At 39.7% G+C, this 15,625-nt stretch overlaps 1 protein-coding gene across 1 annotated transcript in view; it reads left to right on the forward strand.

Moving 5' to 3' along the window:
• Window positions 1–15,228, forward strand: part of prtga (protogenin homolog a (Gallus gallus)) — a 31,659-nt gene extending 16,431 nt beyond the window's left edge. Inside the window, exons 10-19 of the mRNA XM_035155931.2 lie at window positions 324–512; window positions 6,633–6,728; window positions 7,020–7,206; window positions 7,858–7,985; window positions 8,237–8,407; window positions 9,662–9,817; window positions 9,957–10,080; window positions 10,173–10,308; window positions 10,557–10,670; window positions 11,141–15,228. Coding sequence (XP_035011822.1) covers window positions 324–512; window positions 6,633–6,728; window positions 7,020–7,206; window positions 7,858–7,985; window positions 8,237–8,407; window positions 9,662–9,817; window positions 9,957–10,080; window positions 10,173–10,308; window positions 10,557–10,670; window positions 11,141–11,533 — 1,694 coding nt within the window. The 3' untranslated portion in view covers window positions 11,534–15,228. The remainder of the gene's footprint in view (window positions 1–323; window positions 513–6,632; window positions 6,729–7,019; window positions 7,207–7,857; window positions 7,986–8,236; window positions 8,408–9,661; window positions 9,818–9,956; window positions 10,081–10,172; window positions 10,309–10,556; window positions 10,671–11,140) is intronic.
• The last annotated feature ends 397 nt before the right edge of the window (window positions 15,229–15,625 follow it).

Genomic DNA, 15,625 nt, shown 5'->3' on the forward strand with positions numbered 1-15,625 from the left:
AAGGAAAAGCTGGTCAGGGGCCTGTCCATCACATTAACAGTTTCTAATTTTCTAGGAACAACTTCCTGTTCCTGAAAAATTTCAGTCATGTGGTATAAATAGCAATGACAGTGTGTATGAAGGATATTAATATAATTTCATGTGGCACAGTATGAAAATGATGATGAAATATATGGTTTGACTCTATATTTTGATCACATGGCTGTTTATCCAGTGTTTTTATTATCATGAAACTGAAATAACTTGTTTCAGTGTAGGATTGTAAACCCATTTAAATAGTAATCACTAAAAACAAAAATGTATGTTTTCTTTTATTTCTATAGTACCTCTGGCTCCCGAGCTGCATTTGGAGCCTTTGAACTGCACCACTATCGTGGTGCGCTGGCAGTTGACGAACAGAAACTCAGTCAGTGTGCAGGGCTACAGACTCTTCTATCATGAGGAGAGCCAGCCGGAGAACACACCAGTTCAGCTGCGCGCCTCAGATAATACACACACCATCGGAGGCCTTGGTGAGTTTGGTTTCAGATCATTTGAGATCCTCCTGCTTCTGTGCTACCTGTACATTGTGTAGGCAGGATATTATAGACAGTAATTTCATGGTTTTCATGTGAACATACACCATCACTCAATAACATGTGACACAAGCTTCCTATTAATGCCACATGTTTCTGATTTAGTTGGATTTTGATGCATTCTGCTGCATAGACTTACATCTAGATTTTATACATTCATCTTATACACCTTACGCTAATTAAAGCTAGATAACTTCCTCACTTTTCTTCACATCATACACAGGCACTACTGATAGGAACATGCAACTTAAAGCAATATCTTTAGGTTATTGTTTGATTGTTTGTTTTTTTGTCTATTAGGTATAAACGTTTAAGGTACATATTCTTATCAATATTGCCCGGTGTACTGAAGAGAACAGTACAGTGACAGAAATTATAGTTCTCCAACTTTAATTAGGGTAATTATTGACCTTATGAGGATAAGTGGTTGCATTTAATGAATGTAGATGTTAGTAATTAGTGGTTATATTTGGTCATTAGCCAGCTGAAGAATCATTGTTCATATATATAAAAAGAAGAACACATGTACACGATACAAAACACAAAAAAACATGGAAGGATTTAAGTATGCACCCATATATTCCTACAAATTACTCCAAGACAATCCAAAGATTTTGAATTGCATGTCAACTACATTATTCACATTCAAAAAGTCTTAAGTGTAAAGTTCATGGTGGACGAATGTCTTTCAAAGCTGCATCTATTGTCAGCCAAACTCATGAGTGATTAATTAGCCCAAGTCCTGTCATGTGCTGAGCAGAGGTTGACGAAGTGTGGAACAGAAGAGCATCACATCCCACTTCCATGACCTCCCAACCTCTGTGTGGAGTTTCAGTGTGTGTGTGTGTCTTTTCATCAGCTGCTGGATGGTGTTTGTGGATATCACAGCCTTAGTGGCCTTTAGGTCAGATTCATTTTGACCTTTTTTTCATTTGAAAGAGGAAGGAGGGGGGGCTCAGGCCAAAGAAGTGGACAACTGACCATCTGTGGCCAGAGGGGGTCAACCAGGTGGTCAGCAGCTGACTTGTAAATCAGGAGGCTCAGTGCTGGATCAGGATCAGAAAGAGAGAAAGAAAGACGAGGAGGAACTTTAAATTACTGTAGGTGTCAACTCTAACTCCTGCAGGCGTTTGGTTAGTTATTTAGTTTAATGATTTAAACAGAACTACGAATTATGTTAATGCCAGAAAACACTTACCATGAAACATGCATTTACTACTCACTTTAATATTTACATTATGAGATTGAATAATAAGTGAATTAATTTAAAGTTAATTTTATTGTCATAATGGTTATGACATATTTTTAGAATATTTTTGAGTTTTCCCCTCAGGCTGTTTCTTGCTTAATGAGATCACTTTGACTATTGAATAAGAGGAAGAGGAAGCTGCAGTCACTGCTGAAGATAAATATTAAGCCGATCAGTAAGATTAGCATCAAACAACAAAAATAGAGCTTCAGTCGGATAAAAAGAATGATCTTTTTGTTCCTCTTTGATAAAGGAGCTTTGCGTGGCTGTGTTTTGAAGAGAGGGAAGCTGTTTTGTGGAGGCAGATTTATTATGTGTTTTATGACTGCTGTGAGCATGTATTGCTGGAGGAGCATTGACATCAAAGACTCTCATTGTGTTCGTCTTTGAAAGCCACGGAGAGAGTTTATTAGCCAAGACTTTAAGGAAATACAGCCTGTCACCAACGAAGCTGTAGGCCAAACACTGACGGTGTCTTGTGAGCTCAATGTTTTACTTTTCATAGATTTCTGTCTCACGAATTAGCCGCAGCGCTCTGCACGAGGAGAGGGGTGTAAGGTGAAGCATCTGACCTCCTGTGAGGACACACTTCCTGCAGCAGAGAAGGCTTCACTATGCGGAGGAATCTGACTAATTAGCTTTGAGGCCAATTACCAATTATTACTTATTTCTTCAAGACTACTGTACCTATACCATCAATGGAAGGGACGACAAATTGTTGATGTATATGAGAGGAAGTTGTGCTTTAAAACTTCTAGATTTTAAAATGAAAGCAAACTTTAAAAAAACTGAATACAACAAATGTAAATGTAAATGGGTATATAGATTTATAAGCAGCCCTGATATTATTCCATGCTAAATAAAAAAATTTGATCTGACAGTCGCACAAATGGAGTGGAGTCATAAAGTCAGTGGACTCACTCAATGATAAAGTGTACTGAGTTGAGCATATTAATCACAACTGAGCATATATATTTGCTTACAAGAGGAAAAGTTGCCTAATCTCACTTTATAAATTTATATGTAAGTTTTTGTTATAGCTACACAGCCAGTGTTTGCATTAACAGCCAATGGAAAATCTTTTTTTGTTCCAACTCATTACCATGCTAACCAGCTAGCCTTGCCTGTCCCTTTGCTTTCCAGCAGAGTCCCTGTAGGGTCCAGTCTGCCCTGAACAAGTAGCAAAGTAGCTCTGCTCAGAAAACACCTTACTACCTCTTCTCTTGTAAATGCAATCGTGGCTGATGCTCATGGCAAATTCTGTGGCAGAGAAAACTTACAAAAAGCACCTTTATAGTGCTCACCTTAAATCTTGTGGTAATCTTTTCCACCAGTGTGGAGCATATTAGTATTACAACTACTGTGGAAACCCCTGTATCCTATCCAATAATGCATAAGGAAATATGTATTTTAGACCTCTATCAAACAATGACATCAAATAATGTTGGCTCCCAAATTAGCAAATGGCCTGAATTAAAGGGAACAGGGAACTTTGTTTTTTTATAATTTATGTAGATGTTGCTTCTGCCACTTTTATGCTTCAATCAATACAAAGTATTTAGGTTATCTTCGCTTCTATGCGAGAATATTGTGCCTTTTATATTAAACTATTTTTTTGCAGATAAATTCTGATGCTGTATTTTTTTAACTGCATATTGAAGATTTAAAGCTACACATGCTGTAATGCAAAAGTCCAGATTTTATGTCCTCAAGACACATGAATGCTGAATGTGGTTTTTTCTCAGCGGCTGATCTCTGCTAATTAAATCTGCTTGTACTGTAAATTGCATTTCCTATAATCAGCGTCATGTTGTACACAGCAGCCATCCTGTCTTTGCCAATAACATTGATTTCTGAACTATCAGCTGTGGCAAAACTGGATACAGTTGATTCAGCTCTGTGCACTGCTGCACAGAAGATGCTCCGAGCTGGCCGTTGAATTATCACTTATGATGACCCAAGTGAATGAAAGCCCACCCTGAGCGAGAGGAATGTGTGTGAGGGGCTCTGGTTGGGTATAAATGACACAGTGATGTGACCTTTCCTCCTGTGTGTATTCTCTGCTTGGTCCATGAGAAGGACGGTTAGCCGTATTCATGGATTGAGTACCTCTCATACCTGTCGTCACCAGGCAACGCTTTGTGCACAACTGTAGATTTATCTCACAGCTGCAGGCCATGTTGCATCTTCTCCAATCCTTTCTTCAAACATGAGTCAAAACAAAGTCAATACAAAGCTAGTTGGAAAACTAGTTTTGTATTCTAGCCATTATTTTAAGTTTTGTTGGTGTTTAACATGCTTGTGTGTTTGTGTGCACATGTGTGCGTTGATTTGTATGAGTAAAGACAAAACAGAGGGGTGGGGGGGGTGAGAGAGAGATGATAGATGCTGGTGTGAGGGTTCATACAGGAGTGGACATTTATGGCCTCTGTTCAGGCCTGGCTTACTGCGTGAGGCCTGGGGGGCCTTTCACAGGGCTGAACAAAACCAACAGGATCTGCATTTTGGTTGTAAAAAAAAAAATGGGGGGGACCACAAATGGCAAAAAAATGCCCTTTAATGCAACAACATAATTTATGGGAGTCAGGTCATGTGAGATCTTTCCCAGTGGGTAGGACAGGAAAATATCTTTACTCGAGGAATGGCATCTAAATCAGAATGCAGCGCTCTAAGAATATAATGTGTACGAATGCAGCTACATTCATATATATTTTTATTTATATGTTGTAAATTTTGTCGTGAAGCAGCAAATTGTAGCCTTTCCAGCTTTTTAACTATGAGGATTTTTTAATGCTTTTTTCTATTTTCCATATCATTGTAAAATTACAAAACATGGCAGTTGAAAACATTAACTTTAGCTCTGAGAAGTTGGGCTTTTGACATTTCACAAACAAAATGAAAAAAAGAAGTCAAACTAAGCAGCCATTATGTGCAGTTGGTATGTTATGTTATGTCATGGATGGATAAGTAACATCCTAGGGGTTTCATATAATGCCATTGTTTGTGGAGGCCACAGGATGTAATAAAGAGTGTTTGTGGTCCCAACACATTGTTGAGCTTCAGGTGTCTCCTCCACTGTGGGTGAAAAACAAACCTGTCCGCTGTGTTTTCTCTTATCAGGACACTGTCACCAACTATTAAGTGCCATTTTATTTTGACTCTTGGCGTTTCCCTGCTTTTCCACTCACTTCCTCAGCTTGACCCTCCCCCTTTCAAAGAGCCCTGTAACCCCTCCTTTTGCAGGATTTAGCTTGCCAAGATTCCATGTCAAAGGTCATGGCCCAGATGTCACAGCTTCCCCCCTCTCAGAGCTCCTCTCTCGCATAATTATGGCAGGCCCATTGTAATGTGGGGCTGGGTAGAGGTGCATACATGCCTGCTCCTCTCTTAAGAAGTGGACAGGCGTAATAAACTACACAGAAACTCTAGATACTAAACTGGACATTGTACGAAAAGTTACCTTCTGGATTTATTTATCTATTGCATCTATTTATCTATCTAAGAAGTGGACACATGCAAAAAGAAGTGTCTCGTTTTCAGGCAGATCATATCTTTGTTCAGTCTTAACATAGTTAACATTTAACCTATTCTGCAAAGATAACTCTGCCAGCAACTCATGATACACTTTATATTGTAGATTAGTGTGTACGTTTTTTCTTGTAGCTCTTAATTCGAATTGCAAGTAATTGTTAAGTTGTAGGCAGCGAGAATCCAAATGCAAAAAAAAGAGGCTCATCTCATATTCCACACCCATGACCCCAGATTCTTTCAAAGTTTTATCTTGGCCTGACCTGCTGGCCCTGGTCTGGCTCCAGTGAAACTCCTCAGGGCTGCATGGGGGTGGAAGTAACTCGACTTCACCCCTCCTAAACTCCTTTAACCTCCCTGGACACACATTCATCTCCTGTGGTCTCCTTCTTTTCTCGTCCTCCTAAATCTCTCATACTGCAACATTAGTTAGTTTGCCTTTTTGTCTTTTGTTTTTTGCAGGAACACAATACTAGTGATATGCATAAGATTTTGTGTTCATTTGTGAAAAGTTCTTATTTAAAAACACTTTCACAAAACACATTACTTGTTAGATGTTGTCAAGACTCAACATGTATGACTTACACAACTGATATTGTATGCAACATATAACTTGTAAAGTTAAAAGGGACATTTGGTCAGATGGCTTCTATTTAGGAAAGGGTCTTGAGGGTCACTGAGGCCTGGAACTGCTGTTGACCATCAGCCACGTCCTTCTCAGGGGATTTTGTCAGTCGATTTAACCCCCAGATTCTGGACCTAAATAGGAGTGACCACTGACCAGCAGGCCTGTTGGGGCTGGAGAATGGTCCGTCTTATTGGTGCTGAAAAGACCTGGTGACAGGGTGATGGATCGTGGAGGAGCTCTTGTGTTCTTGCTGCCCTGAGTGCTGCAGAAACTGACCAAAGGACTCACGGCACTGAGCATCTGTCACACCGCCTCACCTCTCGTTCCCACCACACCATCAAACTGGAAAAAACACTCCCTGACCCCACACCCACACAGTCCAGCTCTCTTTCATGTAGCACCCCTGCTTCCTGTTGGCCGAAAGAATCACATTGTCATCTGGCACCAGGCATCAGGCCTGTATTGAATTATTACACTGAATTCAGAGTGATGGTGAGAAAAAAACCAAAGTTCAAAATCCAAGTTACTCGAAGTCCAGATCTGAGACACCACAAATGGTAGACTTAAGTATTTTACGGCTAGAAGCAATTTTTCATGTTTCTGTGATGTGATTTATTTACACATTTTGGTTTCTCTCTTTTTCTAAATGTAGATCCAAGGAAGAAGTACCACGTTAAACTTCTGGCTTACAATTTCATCGGAGATGGCTACCAGGCGGACCAGACTATCAGCACCCCTGGATGTGTCTGTAAGTCATAAAGAATACCTGGGAAGATATTATTTCAGTGTGCCTGCAGCATGATCATACCATGTATATATGATCATGGAACTGGGAACTGTTGGGTCTCTCAATAAATTGAAGGTCTTGACCTTTTTATGTTATTTGGCTCTTAAAATGTAACTGAACTTAATACCTTTTATTATAGTTCATTCCTCATTTCGCCATGGATTGTTTGTGTGAAGCACTTTGTAACATTGTTTAGATAAGTGCTATACAAGTTGTTATTATTATAAAATAACATTATAATGTTTCTCTCAGCTGTTCGAGATCGAATGGTGCCTCCTCCACCTCCACCACACAACGTGTACGCCAAGACTAACAGTTCCACAGCCATGTTTCTGCACTGGGGCAGACCCGCCTTCACCTCCGGCAATGCAGTCAACTACACCATCCGCTGCAACCCTGTGGATCTGCAGAACGCCTCCCTGGTGCTCTACCTGCAGACGTAAGAAAATCTTCTACACACATGGCTACGATTCATTCAAAGCAGCATTAATCTATTTTGCAGAATTCAACAAATAGCTGAACTTAACATGTTTGATTTATATATATTATGAAGTTTTGTCCAACATGTTAGCCCATTTGTATCCTATTGATGTTTGTTCCTGGTCACTTGATGAGCTTTACTATTGATTAGTACGATAAATTCATGTGACTGCTGTTCATTGCTAACCTGTCTGTAGAGGAGGGTGTCACTGTAAAGTGAAACCACATGTATAACTAGTAACTGGGTTTTGTGTGACGTCCTGCATGATGGCTTCCCTTTGTTGCTCACACCGTAGTTTAGCTGTAATTTCACTGTTCAGCAGTAGTCCATCATCACAGCCTAAACTCAGCTGAATCACATCACCTAAAGTGTTTATTTATGACACTTAACAGCACAGATGCTTTCCTCACACCTGTAGGGTGGAGAAGCTCACAGCTCAACAGTATCTCTGTGTTGATGCTCCTCTATCAGTCAGCACAGCTCCATAGCACCACCTGCTGGCCATTATTACAGGGGAGCTGATGAACATATTTTCAGACACTTCTGCTTTGACCTTAGTTTGATGAAAAAAAGAGGTTTCAAGTCAACTGATCCGTCTTTTTTCTGCAGGAATGAGCAGAGCCTCCTGGTGCGAGATCTGGAGCCCAACACCAAGTATGAATTTGCTATTCGCCTTCACATTGATCAGCTCTCCAGCCCCTGGAGCCCTGTGGTCTATCAGAGCACTTTCCCTGAACGTGAGCACTAAACATTATTTACTGTATATACTCTTCTGTACCATTCAGTAAGTTCTTATGTGCTTTTGAGGTGTTACGCCACAGATGGAGGTGCTGTTTTTAATATTATTGTAAAAGAAATTTATTTAAATGGTACTTCTTTAACTATTGTTGTTGCATGAACAAACAAAGTTGGTCGGAGTTTTGAAAAGACACTTTGTGTGTAGTATATATGATATTTTATTTTATGACCTTGTTCTTTTCCTCCACAGCTCCCATGCTCCCCCCTTCCAACGTGAAAGTAACTCTGATTGAGGACGACACTGCGCTGGTTTCATGGAAGTCCCCAGATGAATCCAACATCGCCGTGACACACTACACAATCCTGTTCGCCTCCAGAAACGCGTGGATAGCCGGGGAGTGGCAAGTGCTGCAAAGAGAAGGTAAGGAGGGAAGTGGGAAGAGAAGTAGAGACATTATACAGGTGTCCAGAGGAGGGCGCAGACACAAAGCCTCTATCCTGTCCCAGACAAATGGTCCATTGGAAATCAGTAACTCATTTGATCATCCACTCCATGTCTGTTCATTGTGATCTCTGAATGGTGCCATGACTGGTCAAGCTCAGACTTATTGACCCTGATCACACAAAGACCACAGATTCCTATCAAAGTGCAGCAGTGGTGAATGCATCTAGTTCTCTGTTTCAATGTTTATCTGTTTGCATGCGATCCTGAGTTAATCTAAGTGATACAAAAAATTGCAGCTTTCAACTCTCTCTCCCAGATGCACCCCACAGATTTTAGCTTGTGTGTTTTCTGTGCTGCTGTAAAAAGCTGGATCTTCTGTCCCTGTGGAGAAACCCCATTTACTATGTAACTGTAGAGAGTTGCTAGTTACTCTATGTTCAGACATCACTGTGTCCATAATTAGTCAGTGGCACAATATGTTTTGAGTTTCACTTTATAATTTTCAGCAGATGTTCGGGTCGTACTTACATACTTTAAAACAAGATTCACAATTTCCTGTAATGTTGTCTGTAGAAAAATATAGTAACATATTGACGCTTATCATTTTTGTCTTAGAATTTATGCTTAGAGAATAGTTGTGCAGTATCGTTTGTATAAGTGGGAATTGTGTATTTGTAACGCAGACATTTTTCTCAGAAACAAACAGTAGAACCTCTAATATTTGCTCTTTTTTTTAAGTCAGAGTAGGTAGTTTTTCTCCCTTTTACTGGGAAAGGGGTCAAAAGTGAAAGTGTTCACAAAGCCTAACCAGCTCAGCCCAGCCCCCTATAAACTCACACTGAACACCCAACCCCCTTCAGTCTCTTCTGGGACCCTGGTGGCTTAGAGACTTGGTGGTACTGGATACGGGAACGATCCCCTGTCACCTTTGGACAGGGTCAGGCTGGCTGTATTCCCCGTATTATCAATCTTTATGAAAAGCTCAAATAATTAGCTGCAGCTTTATATTGAGTGTACAGAAAAATAAACCAATGTCTCAAAATGTTGAACTACCGATTCAAAAAGTACCACTAAACACAGTTAAACACTGTGCTGTAGCATGTGATAAAATAAACACCACTTTTACTGGTGCAGTCACCAGTAAAAGTAAATGTTAAGAAGATAAAAGCCCTGTTTCAATAATATTTTCACAATGTGCAGTTAAACATCAGAGTTAAATCTGACCAACAGGGACTATCACCATGGCGCTGTTGGAGAACCTGAAGCCTGGTCAGGTTTACCTGGTGAAAGTTTCTGCATCCAACCACATGGGTGATGGACCATTCTCTCACACAGTGGAGCTGACAGTGTTTTCAGATCTCTCCTCTGACCCTCGGCAATCCACAGGTTAGTGCCGTCAACACTGTCCTGATTGAATCATTTGATATCTAATGATGGGAAACTATTCAAGGTTCTTTTTTAAACTGATATATGGTAATCATGATGTATACGCTATAACCTGACTGTGTTTCCTCATCCTTTGCAGGCTTTTCTGATGGCTTCTACCACCTGGACCAAAAATCAATGACAGGGATCACTGTGGGTGTCTGCATTGCTCTCATCTGCATCATCATATGCGCTTTCATTCTTGTCTGCCGAGGCAAAAACAGGTACTTAACTTTGTGTGGACACAACAAAAGAAAAAAAACAGTTTCCTGGAGAATTTTCAGTCCGTAATGACGTCATGTTTGTTTCCCTGCAGGAAATTTTTAGCTGCTAAAACTTACAGAGGAGGTGTGAGCACATCGGCCTCGGCTGCAGGACAGCTGGGCTCTGATGGACAAGTTGAGAACGCTGATGTGACTGTGCCAATGATGAACCATTTCATTGATGCAAAGGTACTTAACACTTATTACAGGAACATGTAATTAAAACGTACATAAGTTATGTTAACAAAATAACAGTAACATATTGTATTCGTATAAATTAGATGTTTGGAAAATAGATGTTGGTCGTGGAAGTTATCAGAACCACATCAAATGTAGTTGCAAGAGTAGTAAAGCCACTCGAAGTCATATCACTTTCATATTATTTTATAGTTCATACCAGATATGACTTAATCGTATTCACTGTATTTTACTTGTAGGGTGGAACAAGCCTCATGATCAATTGTCTTGGTCCGGTTCAGCCCAGTGCTGAGATGAAAAAGAAATGGTTCTCCTTCAGCAATAATGTGAAGAAGGACAGTAAAGCAGTACAGGTAAGATTAACAATCATAAATCCTGCTGTTTCAGTTGTCATCCGCCATTTGTAGTTTGGTAGAGAAAAGTTCCCACAACACAGTTGTAAACTATAAGGGATTCTCTTACCTTCAATTGAGTCTCATATAAGCCTGACTCCCAAACCTCAGCCTCAGGTGGTTGGAAGTTGTGCTCTTCTCAGGACGAAGTACTACACAAATCAGTTCAGGCTAACAAGAGCTCGAGAGCTCCTTAATTGGTGATTATGATTCCACTGTAAGTAAGAACCAAGTAAGAAGTCAGAAGGATACTGAGGTTGTTGTGTATGTAAAAGCAATACGATTTAGAGGAAAGGAAACACATTTGTTGAGTAGTAAACATAAATATGGATTACAGAAAATATTAAGTTTAAGGGTAGTGTAAAATGAAGATGAGCTCTCTTTCATTAAACAATGAGCTAAAAACACTGGTTACTTTGTCTTTGCTGCAGAATATGAGACATGGCTCTGTCACCTACCAGTCAGGCAACACAATGTTAACCTACGAGGACGAGCTAGTTTCTCCGGACCAGCCCTGCACCCTGCAGGCACTGCTCGGACACCATGGCGACACAGAGGGATCCTCTAACAGCGAGGGCAGCCACGAAACAGGTGACTCGGGTCGCTACTCTCACGACGAGACAGAGATGACCAACCTGTCATCTGGTGCCAGCAGCCGCCCGCCATCTCTGACAGCGGAGGACAGTGGAGGCTTAGACTGCAGCGGCCCTGCTGAAGAACCCAACGAGCTGTCGGAGGCCGACCCGAAGTTAATGAAGTCTGTTGATAACGACTGCTGTCACCACGAGGTTCAGGGCAGTTCTCAATCTGCACTTTCTCTCTAAGTTTGTAGGAATGTCTGTGAGTTTGTGTGCAATGCTGTGTGTGTGTGTGTGTGTGTGTGTGTGTGTGTGTGTGTGTGTGTGTGTGTGTGTGTGTGTGTGTGTGTGTGTGTGTGTGTGTGTGTGTGTGTGTGTGTGTGTGTGTGTGAGAGAGAGAGTGAGTGTAAAGGAAGTGGTATTCATTTTGTTTATTTACACTCCATAACAGAAATATTAAAGGGATAGTTGGGCCTTTAGGGACATGGGGTATTCTACATGATACAACAATGTAGTAGTCACCAAGAAAATAAAATAACACAAAGAAATAGAAAAGGGACTAACTCAGCCCGCCACAGACAGATTTGACTAAAATTCATCGATGTCACACCGCTGAAGTTATTTCCTGTTGGAAGTTACCACAGGCTTGAATGTCCGTATGAGAGAGAGAGAAAGAGAGAGACAGGTGTAGAGAGACTTTTTTTTTCTTTACCTTATTCCTCATTTGTTATAGTGTAAAAATGCCATTGTTGGCCTTTTACACTATAAAGAATGTTGGCAGTGAAGGTATTTTGACTTCTTTCACGTCTTTGTTTTTCCTTTTAATGAATGTATTTTTTTCTTTATTCTCTCTTAATTTGTGCTTGTTTGTTTTTGAAAAGAAAAATCTCACCCACCATGAATGTTAAAAGAAGATTGTCCAAAATGTGAAAAGTGACATTTCCGACATTATTTAAGAGAGTTTTATCACTGGAGCGAAAGGGAAGAGTGAGTCCCTGTCGCTGATTATCTACCTCAGTTTACCTCCGGGTAAACTTTCCAATGTATATTTAATAACTACTTATACCTACGTTATTTGACGGGCTTCAGCTCCAACACATTTTATACTTCCTGGTGACTTTCTTTCTGATTGTCATCCTGTTTTTGTCTTTTTCTCTTACTTTGTCCTGATTTACTGGATGGTGAGGGCACTGCCGCTTCTTCCTCGCTCCACCTGTGCTGTGGACTGAAGGATGTAAAACACATGAACAGTTTGTTATTTATCTCCTCAGATGTCGCTGAGGTACTGAGCCAGTATTAATATTTTTTTGTGTTCATTTTGTCCATTATTGAGTAATGGAATGAAAGGAATGATGAATGTCTGTGTGTCAGTGTGCAGCTGCCCTTGCTACTCCTGTTTTATACTACCTCGTTTAACAAGTTATTTTATTGTCTCATTGGTTTCCTAAACTCAGGGAACAAGGTTTAGTACATTTGAAAAGTCATGTAGTGTTACATGGTGAACTGACAGGGTATCTTCTCAGTACTAAACTGTTGTAGTGTGTAATTGCCTAATAGAATATGCAATGAATGTATCTCAGATATTGTGTGTGCCCCCCCCCCCCTCCAGATGGAATCCCCCTCTGTAGTTTCTCCTCAGGTCCGACAATGTCTGTTCTTACAACAGACCCTCGTGTTTGTTGACTTCTTCCTTTTTGTTCATGTAAAAATTCACACCAGAAGTGCTTACAGCGGCATGCCGGTACAGAAAAGCTTTACAATTGGCCTTAATGTGGAAAAAGCCCCTCGGAGGCTGAAACCAAAGCCTAATCTCTCTGAGGGAGATGCTCCACATGAGGATGCATCACATGAAGAAGGATTTTACAAAAGAAAAGCAATGGAAGTGTTTAATCAGAGATGAAAGTGAAGAATTGAATGAACACCATGAAAAATCTATATTTTTGTTAGAAGATATGTACTACCGAGTACACATTGTAGTTTTGTTCCAAGTAGTATTTTTGCTTTGCTGTAGAGTAGATAAAGATTAGCACTTGACTGCCAAGTAGTTTTATATTATCAGCCAATGTGCAGCGGTGACTGTGACGCTATTTACCCAAAGAGTTGTTTGCTACCCAAGTTTATTTTAGTCTCTCAACTAATCTCTGGCAGAAGGTTACTGAGGAGTGGTGAAATAATCAGAAAACATTCGACCAAAGATTTTAAACGCGGCCTTGGAGATCAGTTGAAGTGCTGCTCCACAAACGAAGCCTTGCACATTAGTGGCCTTGACCTGCGACAAAATGAGAGTAGAGAGTTGCGGGTTAAATCTCTGGGAAAGTGCCAGCAGGATTCACGGGCCCTTAATGACGATGGAGTGACAATTAATAATCAATCTTATGCACACAAACCAAATTATCCTCTCGCAGAGTTCCTCGAAAACTGTTGCAAGCAGACATCTGTACATTGTAGCTCAAAATAATAAGCGTTAAATACAATATATTATATTGATAGTAGTCTGTGTTGCAGCAGTGCAGTCATGTGTAAATGTGCACCCACTGATTTTTCACCTTGTGAATGAGTGAAAAAAAAATTTAACAAAATTATTAAGATGATATTAAAGTTTGTATTTGAGATATTTCCTGGTTAGAGCTATATATAAAGTACATTTTAAACAATCAATCTATGAAGTATATGATTCTATTATTCAGATTTAATGTTTTATTTTAAAAAAGACTATCCTTTACGATGTCACAAATGGTAATGATTGCAGTTTTTAATGATTGTATTGCATATGAGAGATTTCAGAAAGGTCAGTGGATGTACGCGTGTTTTCACAATGCTGTATTTTTAATCAGAGGATTCTGCAGAGGATTCAATCAGAGGAAACGTTTGGGCTGAGATGTGACACAATCAGTTTAGCTTTCTTTCTTTTTTTAAAAAGCAAACAATGTAAACCAAAGATTTTTTTTTTTTATAAGGTCACCGTTGTATATTGGCAAGAGATTCGTTGTAAAGCATCCTACCTTTGTGTGAAATGTTGTCAATTCCAGTGTTCTCTTACTCATTTTACGACTGTATCATGTGTTGTACTCCAGGAACGCAGGAGGAAAACGATACTCTGCGATTCTTAATCATTAATTTCCACAAAATCAAGTTTGGCTCTTTTTTAAATCGGTTGTTTTTCAAGATAAAATGGATTTTTGATACAGTGGATCATTGTTATCTTGAAAAGGAGGATACACATTTCCATTCTAACTCAAACCCTGTAATGTATTCATATTATCTGTGTTGTTCATCAATCCAGAATCTGAAAACGACACTCATGCTTAGTTTGTGAACCAAAAACACTATGTCCATGTGATGTGAAGTATTTTACCTGGGATAAGATACTGTCCTCCTACCCCACAATAACTACAGCTGTAGTGGAGTAGAGATTCTGGTTGGGCCTCGTGCAGCTTATACAGATACAGAAGTGATTTTAATTGTTTCATATTCCGTTGTAGGTACAGATGAAATACACTTTGTCTTTATTTTCTGTGAGACTGAGATAACAATAACACAGAGAGGAACCAGGATGTCGTCCTGTTGCCTTTCATTTCAGGAATGGTGTTATGTTTGAGTTGTGTTCCTGTTCGAGCATGTGAATTTAAAGGGATAAAACACAGTCTCGTCTGTGTATGAGCAGACTGGCTCTTTGTTCTTCCTACTGCAGTAATGTTGAGTTTAAATAATGTAGGGGGAGCGCTGTGGGTCATTTACAGTCAAACTCAGGGGGACCCACAGCTGCTCCTCCCTAAAGAGAAGCAGGCGTCATCTCTTGAAAATTGAATGTAACTTTTTGTAATTATTATGTTTCCTGTTAATGTTTTGTTATATTTTGTCAGTTTGTCTTTGTCAGCAAAATTACTTGCAAGTTTTTGTTTTGTTTTTGCCAAAAATGTTTAGCTAGGAGATTTTTAGAAAGTGGCAAATTATGAAAAGTCTTTATCTCAGTTTAAATAATAAAGTACACAAATGAAAAGAAAAAAAGCTTTTTGTATGCAGTCGGTTTTTTTTACAAGACGTGTTTAGTTGTTGTGCTGCTTAAAATACAAAACACACTTATGAAATCACTGTGTACATTTTTTACTTGAATTATTCCTTAATCAAAAATGTTGTGTGCCCATTATTTATTCCCCATTCTTGGTCCTTTGACATCTTCCATATAAAAAAATATAATAAAGTGACACCTGTTAATCGCCTTTCTCCAAGATAATAAACTCTTATTTGGACAGGAAAAAGTAAAAAATCTCCCCTACAGGAATGTGGTGGCCGGGCAGCAGCATCATGTACAACAGTAGAAAATACCACTTAAGCCTG

The sequence above is a fragment of the Hippoglossus stenolepis genome, chromosome 1 (genome assembly GCF_022539355.2).
Source record: "Hippoglossus stenolepis isolate QCI-W04-F060 chromosome 1, HSTE1.2, whole genome shotgun sequence".
NCBI lineage: Eukaryota > Metazoa > Chordata > Actinopteri > Pleuronectiformes > Pleuronectidae > Hippoglossus > Hippoglossus stenolepis.